The following is a 19150-nucleotide window of genomic DNA, read 5'->3' as shown; positions in this document are numbered from 1 at the left end:
CCGTATTTATTCGAATAAACGCCCCGCTATGAATAAACGCGCCCCAATTGGAATATTGTATTAATTAGGCCTACAACATTTCTATTTGTAGTAGAATTCATTGATTGACATGATTTCTACTACAACCAAGAATTGTGATAACATTGTTAGTGTATTTTTTTCATACCTAGGCGTATTTATTTGATTATACATGTTACCATATACACACAAAAAAAACGCCTCCCTCGAATAAACACCCCCCACCCCCTCCCTAAACACCCTGCTCCACGTACAATATAATAAACGCCCGGGCGTTTATTCGAATAAATACGTATCTACTCGACTCTAACTCTGTAATAAAACTTTTTTGCATAGTTTTGACGGTAGAGGGAGCCATTCGTAAAATTATTAATACACTTTTTCTATGGCATACACGTCGCAAAACAACAACTCGAAGATTTTGTTGTTTTGTTGTAAGTTTTCTTGTTTTTTTAATATGGTTGTTTATTTATAAAATATATTGATTAATAGAATAATATTGTTCTCTTTATTTCCTGTTTATTGTATGTGGAAATGTTTTACCACTTCTTGTGTTAAACCTTTCACGACTCATCCACATGCCCAGCCAGGCCTAGGCCTAGGCCTAGCCTACTTACTAACTTTAGGTAGCAGCTCTAGGCCTATATTCCACCACTACTGTACCCGCCCGTGCACTATCTAGGCTAGGATAGGCCTACAGAGGGAAGGGACTAGGCCTAGTCATGGCGAAGGCTTGACCCTAGCAGGGGCTAGAATCCTAACTAAGTAGTTAGTAGCCTAGTAGTTACTTCTGGAATAAACGGATTTGAATTTCTTGATTGATAATTATTGATCTGTTTAATAAATTGATTATAATATATTTTTAGAAAATTACTCTACAAAACAACTTTAAAAGTGTATGAAACCTCTGTCTGTGCAATCAATATGTGGTGCAAGAGATCGACTTTTGTAATCAGTTTAGTTATGACATAGAAAGTGATCCATTTTGTTATTGTTGTCATTTCAGAAGTTGCAATAATGAATTCCAGTTTTTGTTGATGAGTTTTCCAAGAATTGAAGACAAACTATTTTTTAATGATGTTTTCTCGAATGCTGACAAGATCTCGGACACGGATACCAGCGATTATTTTATTTTTTATAATTCTGTATGTTTTTGTAAATTTAATAAGTAATAATTGGACTGCCATGTTCCCCATTGGACATCATTCAAACAAAGCAGAAAAAGCCAACATTTTATACAGAAAAAATAGTCAGAATCAAGACGGGCAGCTGAATGAGATCTCCATACTTTTAGCAAAAATTAACGAAAGATTAAATATACAAGATCTTTATAATCAATCGCAAATATCTAATAATAGTCCAATTAAGGATAATTATAATAATAATACAGCTGTTAAGACTGTAAAGAAATTTAACATTTTCGCATCAAATAAAGTTAAAGAAATTCAAAAATTGCCACCTGATCTCAAAGCACTTTTAGAAGAGCCAAAGGAGCAACCACCACCGTTTCCAAAAGTGAATGCTTCGTTCCTTCCATTTTTAAAAGATAAAAACTATATTCCGTCGGTAAGTAACATTTTGTTTATCATAATTGAATACAGTAGAAGCGACACTTTTGAAACCCAATAAAATGTCCCTTACTGGTTAGGTTGGCCGTAGTGTTAAAAGAAATATTTTCACTCTACTTGTAACAAGTTGTAACCAGGTTTGCATAGTGTGAAGACAATTTTGTGGAAAATCTCCCGAGTCCCATGTGAAATCTCGGAAGAAAAACACAAAAACAAGAGGCCAGTGTTTTTGTTCCGAGTTCTTGCTGCACGCGCATGTATTGCCCTGGTATTAACTGACCAATCATAGTAATAAAATAGCGCGCAACTATTCTTTTCTCCCAAGATATCAAAATTATATTATATTCTGTACCAACTGTACTTACTTACAGTAGAGTATCATTACAATTAAATGTGTTTACTGCTTATATTATAACATAGGTTTGAAGACGCAATGAATTAATTAGCTAAATTCACATAGCAAAATTATGTTATATCTGTGTCAACCATCCTTTAATTACAGTACATTACAATTAAATGTGTTTACTGCTTATAACATAGGTTTGAAGACGCAATGAATTAGCTAAAATCAATATCGCCTGCTGCAGTTTCCTTTCAGTATCTCAAATTATTGTTTGATATTGATTTTCTTTTAAGTTGCTGTCTTCTTGTAATGCAATTTCCAGCCAATATTATTGTTCGTTGTTGACACAAGATTTTTGCTTTCAGAATCTTTCATAAGAAAGCAGTTGTCGTCCTTCCGTAATCCTTACCGTTCTTTTTATCATTCTTAATTTATACATTAAAACATTCAGTTGTTTATGTACTGTATAAAGTAGGCAAACATACACAAATTATAAATGAATTGATTTTCAAATATTGGATAATCACTAATAATAGGCATAACTGTGACTACATGTTATTATTATTTTGTGATACACATCAATTATTTATATTTATTTTTATAATTAATTTATTTTAAAGATCCCCTAAAATCATGAAAAATAAGTATTTATAAATCAGACTTTAAATAGATTATTTTGCAATTTTAATGAAGTTAATCACTTCCATAGAAAAAAAACAAAAAAAAAATATGATTTCATTTTCAATATTCCATCGCAAAATAAACAGTTAAATTTAAACCAAAAACTCTGACAGACAATATGAACATTTTTTGCTTTAAATTGTAGTTCTTTTCAGGTAAATAATTTGTTTTCCCATCCAATTTTTGGTCAGTGAAGTATAAATATGTGACATCAATATAGCAATTATTTTTTCAGAGGGACAACTTTCAAAATAATTAATATGTTGTTTTTTTTTTATTTGCTTAGACTTGTCCCAAAACAGTCTTACAAATTACAAAATATTCCAGTTGGTTTCGGGATCGGTTTATTCCCGACATAAAACTGTTTATGGATGCAGAGGATGTGAACGACTTCACAAATTTTTACAAGTTGGCGCATTATCGTTCTCCATTTGGATTTCGCTCTGTTACGAGAGAAGGTTTGTATTTTTCAATCTTTACCTCCGGCAGACAGGATGTAACACAGCAAGCAAAGTCCCTGGTTTAGCTCTTCTAAGGGGCGCTCCAACCAGGCCTTGTCTTTTGAAAATTATAGGTGTGCTACAAATTGCACTCCTCAATACATTCAGGGATGCTGTAGAAAGGTGTGCTGTTTGTAATTTGATGTGTAGAAGTTTACCAAATTTAATCGCACACCTCAAGGGCAGTTTAGGAGTGTGTTAGGTGAGTGATCGTACTCACTCGCTTTAAAAGACAAGGCCTGTCCAACGCTAGGTAATTGCATTGGGCTGCTAATCTAGCACCCCTTAAGCTCTTGGATCCCAGGGTTTAGCCAGTGATTGCGAGAGGTTATTGTGTTTTTAACTATAATTTCAATTACTAAAAAACATCATAATCAATGTAATCCCTCACGCCAATTAAACACGTTTTATACTTTGTAAATCAAAATTGATTTTTTGGTATCAAAATTATCAATTAGCGTACTAATAACAATGTTAATCTTTGTACTTGTGTTATCATGTACAGATAATTATTCAAGTTGAACCCATAACAAGTATGACATGAGAGTAATTACATTAATATATTAGGTTGTGCTATAATTCCGAAAACATTACTCACTAGTGTAATAATCCCTGTACAAGCTCATCCATACATACCAGTTGTTGTTGTAGAGAAAACAAATTATCACACTTTTGTTTGTAATCTAATAAACTTGTTGATTGTATTTATGTCAGGACTGTTTCATTTAATAATATCCTGGTTATGTGCATTATGAGAAATGCCTTTTACGGCTCAGAAATGGATGCAAACTGGGGATTTTTACTCCGAGAGATTTCATTTAGGTCCATGGGCTTTTGTATTTTTATTGTATTGTTTTATTATGTATATTAGTTAAAGAGCTTTGTATCTGTACATGTACATTTGATTACGAAATAAAGAATAAATGAATGAATTTAATAATAATTATCTCTTGCAGTTCTCGGAAATATTCTAAACAATCCAAATTTCACCAATCCATTGTTACAACTACGAGACAACACACAGAAGTGTGTAAGATGTGCCGTCGTCGGGTGTGGTGGCATACTAAATGGCTCGAAGGCAGGTGCGGAGATCGACAGTCATGATGTGGTGTTCAGGTAAAAAAGTGTAGTGATTAATAAAACTTTACACTCACTGAAAACGACAAAATTCCAATTTTTTTCCTTATATTCTTTTAACATGACTGTAAAAACACTTGATATGTGTGCATGCTTTTTCTTTGGAGGTGTGTTATTTTTTGTTAATTTTTACTGAATAACCTCTTCAGTCAAAGACTGGTCTCCAAAGGGCCCAGTTATGATCAGTGGCTCTGTGTATACTAGTACACCAGGGTAACCCCCTACTCGTCTCGAAAATGTACTACATTTGAGTGTGATCACTCACTTAACACTCGTAAAATGACCTTGAGGTGTGTGATTTACAACACTTAAATTTGGTAAACTACACACTAAGATACAAACAGCACACCAGCACCCTTACCATTTTCAAAAGTCAAGGCCTGGCTCCAGTTGGTGAAGAAGTGAATACACCTAAACAGGAGATTCATTAATATGCTGACGACCCAGAGTCGTGGGTCCAAATCCTCTCTGAAGTCAGGAATTATAATTCCAAATTCTTTAACCCGCATAAATCAAACCAAAAACAATTTCCAGTGAGCTTAATAATTCAATAATAATTCATACAGTTTTAATTCAAAATTGGATATGATAATTTATGTTTAAGCATTCACTTCACAAAAACAAACAGGATTTTATTACTCTTCACAACAAATAGATGATATTTAATGACAGAATTTTATTATATTAATAATAATTTTATTTTTTGTTGCTTATCCTTATTGAAATGCAAATTGAAAAACAAATGCAATGTAATTGAAAAAGAGAGTCTGGATTCGTAATTGAAAAGATTGAAATTCTGAATATTTTGCTTAATATATGCAGATCTATGTTTTTTTATTGACATACAACAAGCAACAGAGATCACATGTTATAATTTATCTTTGATTTTAGACTTAATCGAGCAAAATCAAGTGGACGTTTCGCTGAGGATGTCGGCAGAAAAACCACTTTTTACACCTTCTTTCCAGAATCTCAACATGTAGCCGATGTTGAGGATAAGGTACTTAACAAAATTATTTAAATTGCAATTTGTTTCGTTCCCGACAAAAACAAGAGGGTAATAATCTTCAGCGAAATCCTCCAGGCCAACTCAGACAGCGTTGTACGAGGAGGCCCGACAAAATGTCTTGACTCGTCCGTGCTGTCTGAGTTGAATCCTGACGAGTCGTTTTGAAATATCATTGGCCTTAGTTTTTAGGTTGCTGGAAGAACTTTAAAAATGTTTAGTTTTCTCCCGACGAGATGACTCGTACATCAGGCCTCATTGTACTACGCTGTCTGAGTTGGCCCTTACACAATCTGATACCGGAAGTACCGGTACCTCAATGTTACAATTTGTCCATTATTACGAAACGACTGAAATCTGAATGATATAAAAGCATGGACAGATTCTTGTCATGCTCCATTAGTTAATTTCTTCATTAGTTTAATGTGAAATTTCATCTATGCATGATTTTGAATCAATCAATTAATATTGGTTTGTACTTTCATTAAACTTTAATTCATTGTCTTTCATTTATGTGCTCTCTCGACTGATGGGTCATTCACAAGATTGATTAAATCACAGAAATTAATAAATCTTGGGTTGTGAATTTTTATTTGGTGGCAAATCCTGAAATTACAAATTAATATTACGCTACTCAAATTTTATTGTTAATTTTTATTTTTTTTATTTGATCGAATTTTACTGTGTGAACTATATCGGAGTAAGATTAACTAGGTTCTTTAAAAACACTAGCCCTCATCAAACAAGACTTGTTCTAATATAGCCAGTGATTATCAAACTATTGCCTATATCATGGCTATTGTATTATCGTTCATTGTCGTAGCCGCTCAGACCCTCACTGTGAATGTGCAAAAAAGGCTTCCATTTTGTAGTTAGTGATAATTGAGTATAATAATTACTGGCATCTTTGGTGCCGCTGTTAAGTGTAACCTATAGCCATATATTGAATTTTAAAATGTAGACTTTTTAGATCTTCTTTAGCAGTATACTAATTTTTTTTTCTTATTTGTTTTTTTTATTTATTTTTTGTATGAGTATACTGATTACATGCATGAAGCTTTATCATGATGTGATAATCAACACTACCTCACTTTCCGTCTTCTAAATTTGTTCTTATTTCCTCTTCCACAGAGACAGTGGCGTAACAGCTATGAGCGCTCACTGGCTAAACCCAGGGCCTCAGAGCTTAAGGGGCTACAGAGCTTAAGGGGGGCCCAGGGTATGAGCTGCCCCAATGCATCTACCCAGCATTGGAGGGCCCTTGCCTCCTGCATTATGCCACTGCACAGAGATGAGATTCCCTCTAAATTTTATTGTTAATTCAAACTAATATGATTGTCTCATCATAAAAGTACTGTACATTTATTTTGTTGCCATCTAGTATCTGTATAGTAGTTGCACTTAATAACGAGAAATCAACGCAATAAATCTAAAGGATATCGACGTGTGCTTCACTAGTACATATTATTTAAAAGGTATATTTACTCAACAATGCATGTATGCTGAATATTGTGATGCTGGTGGCCTATCACTTACTGTACATTGACATGCCTTAAGTTGTATCTATGGCATCTAAAGTGAATTAAAGCATGCGATTATTAATTATTAACTGGTTTATTTTTGTTCTGATTGGAATTGAAATGCATTAGTGATGTGATTTTGAGTTTAATAGCATGAGTTTTAAGTTATTGCATTTGTTGTATAGAATATAGGTTGTATTCTATATAATTATATGACATGGTTTCTAGAACTGTATTAACATTTCCTGCAGTACTCTGTCTACACTACCAAACTAGTTTGACAAAGAAGTGTGGTGTGCCCAAATATGGTAGTGATATGCTTAAATATAGAAGTGATATGACATCATCATGTCCATATATGGGCGCATCGTATTTTGTTTGTCGCATAAAGATTGATAGTGTAGACAGAGCTTAAAGACTGCAGCAGTGGTTTACTAAATTATGAATGTATCCTATTTGAACTTTAGAAGCCCACAGGTACTGTATGTGGTCTAATAATTTATATAACTCTCTCTGGCATTTCAGGTGGCAAGCATTTTATAGCATGCCTATCAGTAATGGGACTATCCATTGTGACCTACGCTTCATGGATCCAATGTATATTGTTAACCAGTGTATAGGTTTAACAATTACCTTTGTTAAAGCAGTAATGGGTTACTGCTGTGATCATGCTATAATAATGCATTTACATGCATGATATACCATGCACTGCATAAATTGTTTACTACAGAATATACAGTATTCAATGCTCATGAGAATTTGTTATTGTGATTGATGGTTTCAAAAACCAAAATTAAGTAGATATTCGTTGTTGAACTTGTGTAAAGCTCTGTATACACTATCAAAGTCTGACACAAAAAGTGTGAAATATAGTATTGATATGCCCAAATATGGTAGTGATATGACATCATCATATCCATATTACAATATTATCTTTCAAAATCCAATATTAATTCATCAAATAGGTTTACAACTCCCAGGTGTAACATAAAATATAGTATGACATTATTATAAAGCAGGGACTATCTGGTATTAAATATATAATTGTTTTCAGGATGGAGATTATGATTGGATTTGTGATTTGAGCATGCCCAGTCTGAGTTTCGAAATACCCATTTTTTTAGCCATAGTAAACAATAAGCTACCGCATGGTAGCTCTAATGATTCCATTCTCTTGAATTTAACTGTCTAAAGGAGCGGCGCGAAAAAAACAAATCCATTTTGTGGCTTGATAAACTTTCTTTGCACATCTGATTAATCCAATAACCTAGGAATGACACGGTTGCGTTTATTTACACTTTTGTATTACAATACTAGCCTAAAATTATGCATTAATGTCCCGAGTATCCAGAGTTATACTGCCAGTGTAAAGCTCTGTCTACACTATCAAATATTATGTGACAAAACATGTGATGTGCCCATATATGGACATGATGATATCATATCACTACCATATTTAAGCATCACTACCATATTTGGGCATATTATACTAGTTTGATAGTGTAGACAGAGCTTAATGAAAAAATAAATAAATTTAAAAAAAATTTGTTTTAAATGGCAAGTTGCAACTGCACTATGCATTCGTTTATCTATGTTTGACGTCATTGATTATTAGTTGGCAATCAAGGCTGTTATTAATAAACCAAAAAAAAATGAGATTAAAAGAATAATGATTACATATTTTGATAATCAAAACACTGAGTTTAGATTTTAATAATTGTTACTATAGTAATAGTACAGTACTTATTAATGTATTGTTTGTATAATAACCACAACATGTACAGGCAATATCCGATTTTAGAGCTTGTTTCGTTTACAATGCGACTACTAGTGACACTGCTTTTAACGAATAAAGTATTTCAGAGCGAGGCAGTCGGTATCAGTGAACTGATTAATTTCAACATGGTGTTATATTCGTCACTTTCGCAAGAGTAATAACTGTCAGAATTCAATCAAATTAATTGGCGAGATTGTAGATCTATTTCAAATTTAATTGCTCAGTTTGCCAAGTCTTGAAATACCATCTGAAAAAACTGTTTAAATTATTATGTTGATTTATAACTATAAGAAAATAATTGCAAATACTGGTTGCTAAGACTGTATCGCATTTCTATAGTAGTAAAAATACTAGTAGTCTGGTTACAAATTCTTTTCTCTCCTACAACAATAGATGTACAATACAACAAGTAGAATTAAAGAATGCCTATTGTCGTCTATATTAAGTACTCTAATGGAATCTAAAGCTCTGTCTACACTATCAAAATTTATATGAAAAATGTGATGTGCCCATATATGGACATGATGATGTCATATCACTACCATATTTGGGCATATCATTACCATATTTGGGCATATCATTACCATATTTGGGCATAGCACTATCATATTTAGGCACATCAAACTAGTTTCCTCTTCTAAAAAACAGTAGATCAGTACAAGTAAATTAAAGAATGCCCATTGTCCTCTAAAGTATTCCAATGGAATCTAAAGCCTTGTCTACACTATCAAACTTGATACTTGACAAAAAAAAAATGTTATGTGCCCATATATATGGACATGATGATGTCGTATCACTACCATATTTGGGCATATTACCACCATATTTGGGCATATTTAAGATTTTGTTTTCTTTATTGTCCTCTTTTATTAAATACTCCAATGGAATCTAAAGCTCTGTCTACACACTATCAAACTTGATGTGAAAAAAAAATGTTATGTGGCCATATATGGACATGATGATGTTATATCACCATATTTGGGCATATCACTACCATATTTAGGCACATCAATATAGTGTGACAGTGTCCTGACTACTGTATATATTACAAGTTTTGTTTTTTGGACCGCCTTGAATAAACTGATTTTTATAATCAGATTTATACAAATAATGAATGATGGAGAGAATGTCTATGAATTGAAAGATTGAATATTAATACTAATGAATGGCATGCAATTACTTACAATTACATTGATTTTTATATTTGTTTTTAAATAGTGGAATTTTGTAAATTTTACAAAAACTCTATTTAATTTTTAGTTACATTTAAATACTTTTATATTGACTTCTATTACTTTACTCAGGTGTGTTCAGTAATATATTATTATGAGACTTTTGTCTTTTGTTGAAATTACTGTAATTCCACATTGAAATTTCCTGGTAGTCATGAGTATACATTTCTAGCAAAGTTACTGCATTTTTAATAAAAAATAAAAATAGATATTCTTTCCTGTTTATTTGCAAAACGAAAATAAAATAACAGAAAATTGTCGGCCATGTATTAATTATATATTTTCTTTCTCTTTCATTCCTGTACCATGTCTATTTTCAAATTATTTTCTTTTATTCATCACAGTTTTATCTTTCTTTCATCATTTTCCATTATGTTAATGCCACCTGTTATATTTTAGTATTGATTACAAAATGTTACGATTGCTGTCATGTAAAAAATCAATTATACGTACACGCATTGTCGTTTTAAAGTGAATATTATGTTATAAATTGATCTGATAAAAGATTAATGATCTGTGGCTTGTAGATAGCAACGATTTATGTTATTCTCGTTATGGCGTGTACTGATGACATAATTTGTCTGTAGCGTGTAGACAGGGAGAAGGTGGAAGTAGGGGTTGAATTTAACATGCAACTGACCCTCTCCTTTCACATTTTTGCTATACAGTCAACTCTCCCAATACCGGACACCTTTAGGCTAGCCAAATATGTCTATAGTTTCTCTTAAAGTCTGGTATTCGGAATGTGATTTTAAAGGTATAAAAGAAATTTGAGATGGTTTGGAACTAGAGAAAAGTCTGGTATTGGGAGAGTTTCTTTAACCTTCCATGATACAGGCATCACATGTGATACACATGAGATGCTGTATTACGGAATTCGCCTATGATACAGCACTAAGTCAGAAACTGAACTGGTTTAATTTGCAACCATTTTGAGTAGTGTTAAAGTATGTTGTAATGTGCAGAGGGTGTGGTCTTTAAGATGACCTTTCACCTTAAGGCTTGTTGTTGCAATTTAGTGTAGTTAACAAGTTAACGACATGTGATTACAGTAGGCTAGTGTGTGAAGGGAACATTTTTTTTTGGGTACCATATTTAATGAGGGTGATCCATCTAGCAATTGCTGATCATTAGGGACCCTCAGAGGTTTACAAGACAAATATATACAAGTCTTATTACAAGTCTTTGAGAGTGCAGTTGTAATTTTGTCCTTAGAAAAAATCCTGAAATGTGACAGGACTTGACTCCAGGACCCTTGGAGTGGTAGCCAAGCATCATAACCACCAAGCTACAACTCCACTCGAGTTGAGTTGATTTGAAAAGGTTTTAATTGTAAAAAGACTCGCTGAGAAAATGACTCGGACATTGTTAGCATTTGTCCTATTTGTATACTACTGTAATTACATGTGTTATTGTGTTATACCTTAAAATAACAATGTTTTTCTTTTCTATAGGATGTATCAATAATGTATGCTACTTTCAAATCTTATGATTTTAATTACATCGCAAACATCATCAATAGTGAAGCTCCGCCTCCTTTTGTATCAAAGGGGAAGACATAGTAAGTGTTATAATATAAGTACACATATTTTGCTTAAAGCTCGGTCTACACTATCAAAGTTTATTTGACAAAAAACAAGGCCATATACATGGCTGCAGTTGCGTGCTCAAATTTAAGTTACTGTAGTGGTTACCGACCAATTGACCGACATATTGAGCTGTAGAGTCGCGTTTGCACACAACTAAAAATGTGATTTGCCCATAAATGGACATGATGATGTCATATCACTACCATATTTGGGCATATCACTATCGTATTTGGACACAATTTTTGTCAAACTAGTTTGATAGTGTAGACAGAGCTTTAAAGATTAGATGGGAAGGGATTGTACACTGAAAACTCTATTAGAGAATACAGTACATTTTACTCTAAAATGCTCTAAAGCAAGTATTGCATAAGAAATAGTCCGTAGCCTAGTAGAACTTGTAGATATGTTAGCCTGATTATCTTTCTATTCCCAGCGTACATTAGGTGTTGAAGGAAGGTGAGACTGTGTCAATTATTCACAATTTGCCAATAAATTATCCATCTACTGTAACAAGATTGATATTTGATCTTGTTTGCAATCTAAAACTCTACATTCGTCACTCACTCTCGAATCTCTTGTTTTTTAGTAGCCCAACAGGACTACCTCGCAAAATTTGTTATTGTGTCTTTTACTAGACCACATGTTATTTTAGAAGCCTGATTTTATTTAAGTAGATAAAATACCAATTTAGTAACCAAATTGCCATTTTAGTAGCCCAAATGCCATTTTCGTAGCCCAAATACCATTTTAGTAGCCCAAATGCCATTTTCGTAGCCCAAATACCATTTTAGTAGCCCAAATGCCATTTTCGTAGCCTAAATGCCATTTTAGTAGCCCAAATGCCATTTTAGTAGCCCAGTTATAATTTCTGTAGTGCAACTACCATTTTAATATCCCAATTGCCATTTTAATATCCCGATTGCCATTTTAATATCCCGATTGCCATTTTAATATCCCGATTGCCATTTTAGTAGCCCAATTGCCATTTTTCTAACAAACAAGTTTGGTGAATTAATGTAAGTTAATTCTGCGATCAATTTATTTCATTTCAGCAAGATAAGACGGCCAGTTGGCATCAGTAATGACAGGCTGAAATTGATACATCCTGACTTCTTTCGTTACACTTTCACACGATACCTAGACGAAAAATCACACCGACCAACTACAGGTAAGACAATCTATCAATACTGCAGTAATTTGTAGTTTCTGCAAAAGCTATGGTTGCTGTACCAAAACACAGTTTTAATAACAAACATATTTTATTAACAACAAAGAGTACTGTATTCTATTATTGTAGTTAACTGCAGATTATATTTTTACTGTATATTCTCAATTTTGACCTGTTCTAAGTTTGGTTCCCACTAGCGACGCAATGTAAGAAAACGCCCTTCCAATAATTGTGTTTGAACAGACATTAAATGAACAGACATTATTAATTATAGTGCCCTTTTTGTTAACTACAAACATAGGCAAATATCAGCAAAAGCACCGGGCATACGAATGTTTAAATAGCATAGATGGGGTAGGGAGTGTTTTCAAAAATGAAACCACCCTCCTCTATGGTTTGGCCACACTCCCAGTTTTTCAGTTTTCTAAGTTGGGCAATATCTGCACTTGCATTTATTACTAACATTACTACTGTAGCAAGTTTAATAGAAGTGTATGGTACCTTGTTGAACCCACAAATGTGAAAACGCCCACAAATGTGAAAACAACCACAAATGTGAAAACGCATCACCCACAAATGTGAAAACAACCACAAATGTAAAAACGCATCACCCACAAATGTGAAAACAGCGCCCACAAATGTAAAAAAAAAAAAAAACCTTTTCACCCACAAATGTAAAAAAAATCCCAATCAAATTTAGTGCTAGGCCCAAACAATTTTGATCGAGTTAATGTTAATGTATTTATGTACATTGTATTGAGTTGTTTCAATAATATTGTGTGTTCACGATACGTCTGTTATGGTCGTCGTTAACGCGTTGGATTATTACCATTTGCCGCTTGTGCGCGCGATATTTGCATGTTGACTCGTTGGTTTAATGTACGTATAGTTCAAGACGATATTTGTTTTTTGCGCATGCACGATACTTCAAGGTGAAGGTCATGTTATATCATTGTTACTTGTAGTGTGTAGTTAACAAATAACAAATATCGTCTTGAACTATTACGTACATTAAACCAACGAGTTAAGCGTGGTCGACGCAACGCAAGGACGTAACGCAACGTAAGTGATTTGACCAATCACAAGCCATGGATTATTCGAACAGTGGCTTGTCTTTGTTCAACTCGCTTGCGTCGCGTCTACGTCCTTGCTATGCGTCCTAGTGGGAACCACGCTTAACATGCAAATATCGTGCGCACGAGCAGCAAATGCGTTAACGACGACCCTAACAACAGACGTATTGTAAATACACAATTATTGAAACAACTCAATACAATCATGATATTATTGACTCGATCAAAATTGTTTGAGTCTAGCACTAAATTTGATTTTTTTTTTACATTTGTGGGCGATGGTCATTTTCACATTTGTGGGCGCTGTTTTCACATTTGTGGGTGATGCGTTTTCACATTTGTGGTTGTTTTCACATTTGTGGGTGATACGTTTTCACATTTGTGGTTGTTTTCACATTTGTGGGTGATACGTTTTCACATTTGTGGGTTCAACAAGGTACTGTACATACAACATACAGTACTCATAAAGGAACTAACATAGACTATAACAAAAATTGCTTACTCAAGTAGAACAGTTATTTATATTAACTATAGCATGTTAATACCCAATTCACAGAAATAACAAAAAGAGTATATGATATACAGAAACATTCACACTACTGTATTAGTAATGCTAGACTGGATTAGAATTCCAGCTGTTGAAGGCTTATATGTCTTTTCAGCAAATAATCCATCATGAATTCCTGTACGACTGTATGCACATGTTCACCCCATTTCAATACAAAGCTTCCATTACACTGTATGATATGTATTCATTTTGTTAGCATCCCATTCACCACCTGCAGTCAGTCATCGTGATTTTAGTAATTTTTTACAAAATTGTTCGAGTGCCAATATTTAATTTTACTGTCGAATAATCCATCAAAATTCATATATACACACAGATTTACGTCATTTATATAATAAACGACTTACTTACAGTAAAGTATTCATGATATTAATTCCTTATCGAGTTAGTCGATGTCAACAAGTTCTTAGTAATTATTGTTTTACTTACTTTATTACCAATATTTGGTCCTTTTTATCATTTAATTATTACTTCAGAGGCTCTGACATAATTTTTGATATTTTACATTACATACTTATTTGATTATCTTAACAAATAATATCATTTTTATCATTTACATCACGGTAGGTGCTCTTATCGTGATTTTAGCCCTTCAGTTATGCGATGAAGTTGATATATACGGATATGGGTATGACCCTAGATTCACCATGCATTACTACGACTCGAAATTTGTTGTTCACACCGATAGATCCACGGCCTCACATGACATAGACAATGAACGCGTTCTTTGGAAGAAACTGCATGAAGAGGGTGTTCTTAGATTTTTTAAACGAGATATGTAAAATAGAATTTTAACAAAACTAATCAATATCATTTCAATGTAAGATCATACAGTCAGCTCTCCCAAAACTGGTCACCTTAGAAACCAGACACTATTTATTTTTATTTTGAAAACCTGGACTTTCCAGAATACATTATGGAAAAGACAAATGCAGTGTTCTCCAAATATGGAAATCAATTCTGGACAATTTATTTATTTTAAATCTACTGATAAGATAAAAACCTCAACTAAAAGTTGATAAGCCAGGTACCAAATCTTAAGTGTACGATTGTATCAAATCTAAATACAAAAATGTCAAATAGTTGTATTTCTTAACCCATTTGACAAAGCCTAGCTTCCCCCACCCCCACCCCACTACTATACAAGTATTTACCTTATGTTATATTATTTATTGCAACAATACCTTGTTACAAGCAATTGCTTCTGAAATATTTGCTGATAAACCTGGCTTCAATGTGATAACACTGCAATTAAAAATATTTTTTTGTCAGTTTTTGGAGGGTTGTTGACTGTATCATTTTACCCCACCTTACAACTTGATTTTAATATTTGCTTTAGAATTTTAATTTTTAGTATTTATTCATACATCACCACACTTCATTATAGTTTCTGTGTTGGTATTGTAGAGATTCACTGTCTAATCATTTTTACAAAATAACAATAATGAAATGAAATTGAATTTTAAAATTGACATTTTCCTTTAACCTTTAACCTTAATACTTTATCTTTTCCTGTTTGTCTTTCCGCAATACTGTAAATATTTTTTTTAGCTTCTCCTGTTTATATGTATTTTATTTATTTTGTATCAGTAGTTGTAGATGCAAATAAAGTTAATTTTTGTATGTTATTTTTTTACCATTTTATTTATGTTTGATTCTGTGATTCCTAACCTTCATACTTGAGCTTATATCACACCCCCTCCCCCACCCCACCTTTCACCACCAACAACAACCTATGAATGAGCTGGGTCTCCACTCATTTTTTGCAATCATGAGGTTTTCAATTTCACCTGCCTAGTATTAGGTAATGTAATGCGAGATTCACATTTAGCATTTTAGCACTATGCAATACAAAGATTAACACATTTTTAGGTGAGAAGTTCTTTTGCCAAACCATTGGCACACCCATTATATTTGTATAGACCGCAAAGAATGCAGTCAGGAAGTTCATGCTCTACCTATCCTTTAAAGATGTATTGTCAACCTGAACAAATAATTCTTGTTATTTTTTTGTTGAATATGCCATTTTAAGGTCACCTCATAGTTATCCACTTTGATCAAAAATGCATTTACCTAAAAAACTGTAATTTAAAGCAAAAAATAGTCAAATTGGCTCCCAGCCAATGGGTTTTTGTTTGAATTTAACCATTTATTTTGTCATTTTATATGAGAAAACATTTTTTTTTTGGTTTTTTTTCCTACGTAAGTGATTAACTTGGTTAAAACTACAAAATAATATATTCAAAGTCTGATTTTATTAATCTTTATTTTTCATGTTTTTGGGGGACAATACATCTTTAATCAGAATGTACATAATATTACTAACAACCATTGTTGTGTGTGTTATCTTTATCTTAAAGCTTCACCTTTTTTTGCCCCTGCTTTCGCAATAGGCGCACTTGTCGTCATCCTTGCTCTCCAAGTCTGCGACGAGGTTAACATATACGGCTTCGGATACGACACACGGTTCACCATGCATTATTACGATACGCAATTTGTTGGCCACACTGACAAATCCACAGCGTTACACGACGTGGATAACGAACGAGAGTTATGGAAGAAGCTACACGACGAAGGCATAATTAGATTCTTTAAGAGGGACATTTAGATTTGATAGATAGAGAGAAAATATAGCCAATAATAAAAATAGTCAATAATATCTGGATTGTTATCCGAATAATAATGCTGCACACAAAAACAATTTGAACATACTTTATAATATATCGCTAATGGTTTAAACATTTTGCAAATTTTGCTAAAAGCACATAATTCTCCAAATAAACACTAATATTTTCCATTGCCTATCAATTACGTATTACCTAAAGTAAATATATTATACAATAGGAGAAAAGCATACTTGTGTTCTTTGTGAATGCTTTGTTTTCTGAGGCAAGGTTCGATTGATAATTGATTTCATGAATTAATGAATGCACTGCTTGCACAGCATTTATTGTCCAAAAAATATATTAAATTAGAAATTAGTTGACTAACCCTGAAATTATATATAGAAATTTGTATTTTGTACAATACATTCTGAAACAATTGCATTAGAAATTTGTATTTTGTACAATACATTTTGAAACAATTGCATTAGAAATTTGTATTTTGTACAATACATTCTGAAACAATTGCATTAGAAATTTTTATTTTGTACAATACATTCTGAAACAATTGCAAAGGATAGGTCAAATACACAAAGATAATTCAAATTAACTCTATCGTGGTCTAAATTGGAAGATTGTATAATGACTGACGGAACAGGATGCTGAAGGTGTTGGCGACGTGATCATTACATCAAGACAATCTAACAACGGGATGCTGAGCTCCGTAGATTAAAAGGTTTATATGTGGCTGCTACACGAACAGTTCCACACCCCTAACAGACACCACACTTCTGAGAATATGTACTTTTACAAGTTCCTAAATTTGCGAGGCGAGCTCAGCATCCTGTTGTTAGATTGCCTTGTTTAAATGTGGTGGTCATCATCATGTTATGATCATTCTCTTTGGGTATTTGGCTTGGTGTAGAAATAGGTGTAGGTGCAGTGTAAGTCATCCTCCTTGCTTGTTGACTTTTGCACAGTGTTGGTGGTAGGAATTGCACTTCAATCTTTGCTAGCTTGCTATGCATCATTTTATATACAGAACAACTTGAGAGGACAAGAAATATTTCATGACAAAGGCAAGAGTAAGCATAGAGTGACCAACTGCAACGTTGACATAACCAATTATTAATTTGTTTGAATTTCTGATCTGAAAGAATTGACAAAAACACCCTCAACTATGAAATGTTGCATTATGTTTTAAACTCCTTGAAAAAAAGACCAAAGAAGAAAAATAATGCTTACTATGCTTATATGCTGGTATTACTTCATTTAGCGTTTTGATACAGCCATAACAAATTAAAATAATCAATAGATAAAATAGAATTAAAAAATGATTTTTTTTCCTCTCAAATTCTTCTATAGAATTCTACTATCATGGTTATAGGCGTACTTTTGCACTTTTGTAATCTAACACCCCTTTTCTATTTTTAACCCATTCTTTATATTCTGAGAATAATTTTCAATAGATAAGTATTTGAAATATATACTCAGGAGAAGTGATTTATTCTAATGTTTTTTGAATGGTATTGAATGGTATAATTTTATGTTTTATTAAGTCAAGTTTTAGTACCATGCCTAAAGTGAGGACTTGTGGTTGTTTTAAGACATTGTTCTGAGTTGAAACTGTTTGGTATAACATTAACTTCAGTGGTGGTTATATAAGAAAAATTCTAAAATATTTTTTTTGTAACCAACCTCCCTATACAGTATAACATACATTGTACAAAATTGTAATTAAATAAGTTACTGAAATTCCATTTATACTTTTTAACCAGTTGGTCACCACAAGGATGTTCTTTATATGTTCTGTCTACACTATCCAACTAGACAAAAAGTGTGATGTACCCAAATATGGTAGTGATATGCATAAATATGGTAATGATATGACATCATCATGTCCATATATGGGCACATCACATTTTTTTTCACATAAAGTTTGATAGTGTAGACAGAGCTTTAAAAAATGTTATAACGTGCAGGAGAATGTAAGATAAAGGCTAATATTAATATATTATTATTCAGCATTAGGTAAAACACAGAATTAGTAAATAAGTCGATAGGTTTTCTAACTTTAAATGTTATTTTTCTCAAGTTTAACTAAAAATCCAAAGTACTACACTGTATACGAATATTTTTAATAAAAAGTATGTAAATAAATTTTAGTTTTAATTATTACGTGTTAAATCTTCAATTCGCTTCACCATTAGGCCTATATATATATATAAAAAATTACAATCGAAAACAAACTATGATGCAACGCAAGGATGTGCGCCCAACGCAAGTAATTTGACCAATCACAACCGACAGTTCGGATGATCCGTCGCTTGTGATTGGACAAACTACTTGTGTCGCCTAATGTACTTG

The 19150-nt window shown here is 32.9% G+C and overlaps 1 protein-coding gene across 3 annotated transcripts; it reads left to right on the top strand.

Moving 5' to 3' along the window:
• Positions 1 to 395: 395 nt before the first annotated feature.
• Positions 396 to 18937, top strand: LOC144839953 (CMP-N-acetylneuraminate-beta-galactosamide-alpha-2,3-sialyltransferase 1-like). 3 transcript variants are annotated; one of them, XM_078695547.1, is made up of 8 exons: positions 396 to 452; positions 1025 to 1584; positions 2897 to 3068; positions 4067 to 4226; positions 5139 to 5247; positions 11237 to 11343; positions 12424 to 12539; positions 16574 to 18937. In XM_078695547.1, the coding sequence occupies exons 2-8, from the start codon at positions 1093 to 1095 to the stop codon at positions 16786 to 16788; spliced, it is 1371 nt and encodes a 456-aa protein (XP_078551673.1). In that variant the 5' UTR covers positions 396 to 452; positions 1025 to 1092; the 3' UTR covers positions 16789 to 18937. The 3 variants fall into 3 exon arrangements, with proteins under 3 accessions (XP_078551673.1, XP_078551672.1, XP_078551674.1); XM_078695546.1 differs by having other exon boundaries at positions 14748 to 16713; XM_078695548.1 differs by lacking the exons at positions 11237 to 11343; positions 12424 to 12539; positions 16574 to 18937 and adding an exon at positions 6385 to 6855.
• Positions 18938 to 19150: the final 213 nt, after the last annotated feature.

This window comes from Antedon bifida, chromosome 4, assembly GCF_963402885.1.
Source record: "Antedon bifida chromosome 4, ecAntBifi1.1, whole genome shotgun sequence".
Lineage (NCBI taxonomy): Eukaryota > Metazoa > Echinodermata > Crinoidea > Comatulida > Antedonidae > Antedon > Antedon bifida.
This window is presented reverse-complemented; position numbering and strand designations above follow the sequence as displayed.

What these genes read in the sequence shown, in the direction of transcription:
- LOC144839953 (XM_078695547.1), top strand. Translation starts at nt 1,093, where the DNA reads ATGATGTTTTCTCGAATGCTGACAAGATCTCGGACACGGATACCAGCG. An exon ending in ATAAAAACTATATTCCGTCG is followed by an intron (nt 1,585 to 2,896) that starts GTAAGTAACATT and finishes TTATTTGCTTAG; the next exon opens with ACTTGTCCCAAAACAGTCTT. An exon ending in TAGCCGATGTTGAGGATAAG is followed by an intron (nt 5,248 to 11,236) that starts GTACTTAACAAA and finishes TCTTTTCTATAG; the next exon opens with GATGTATCAATAATGTATGC.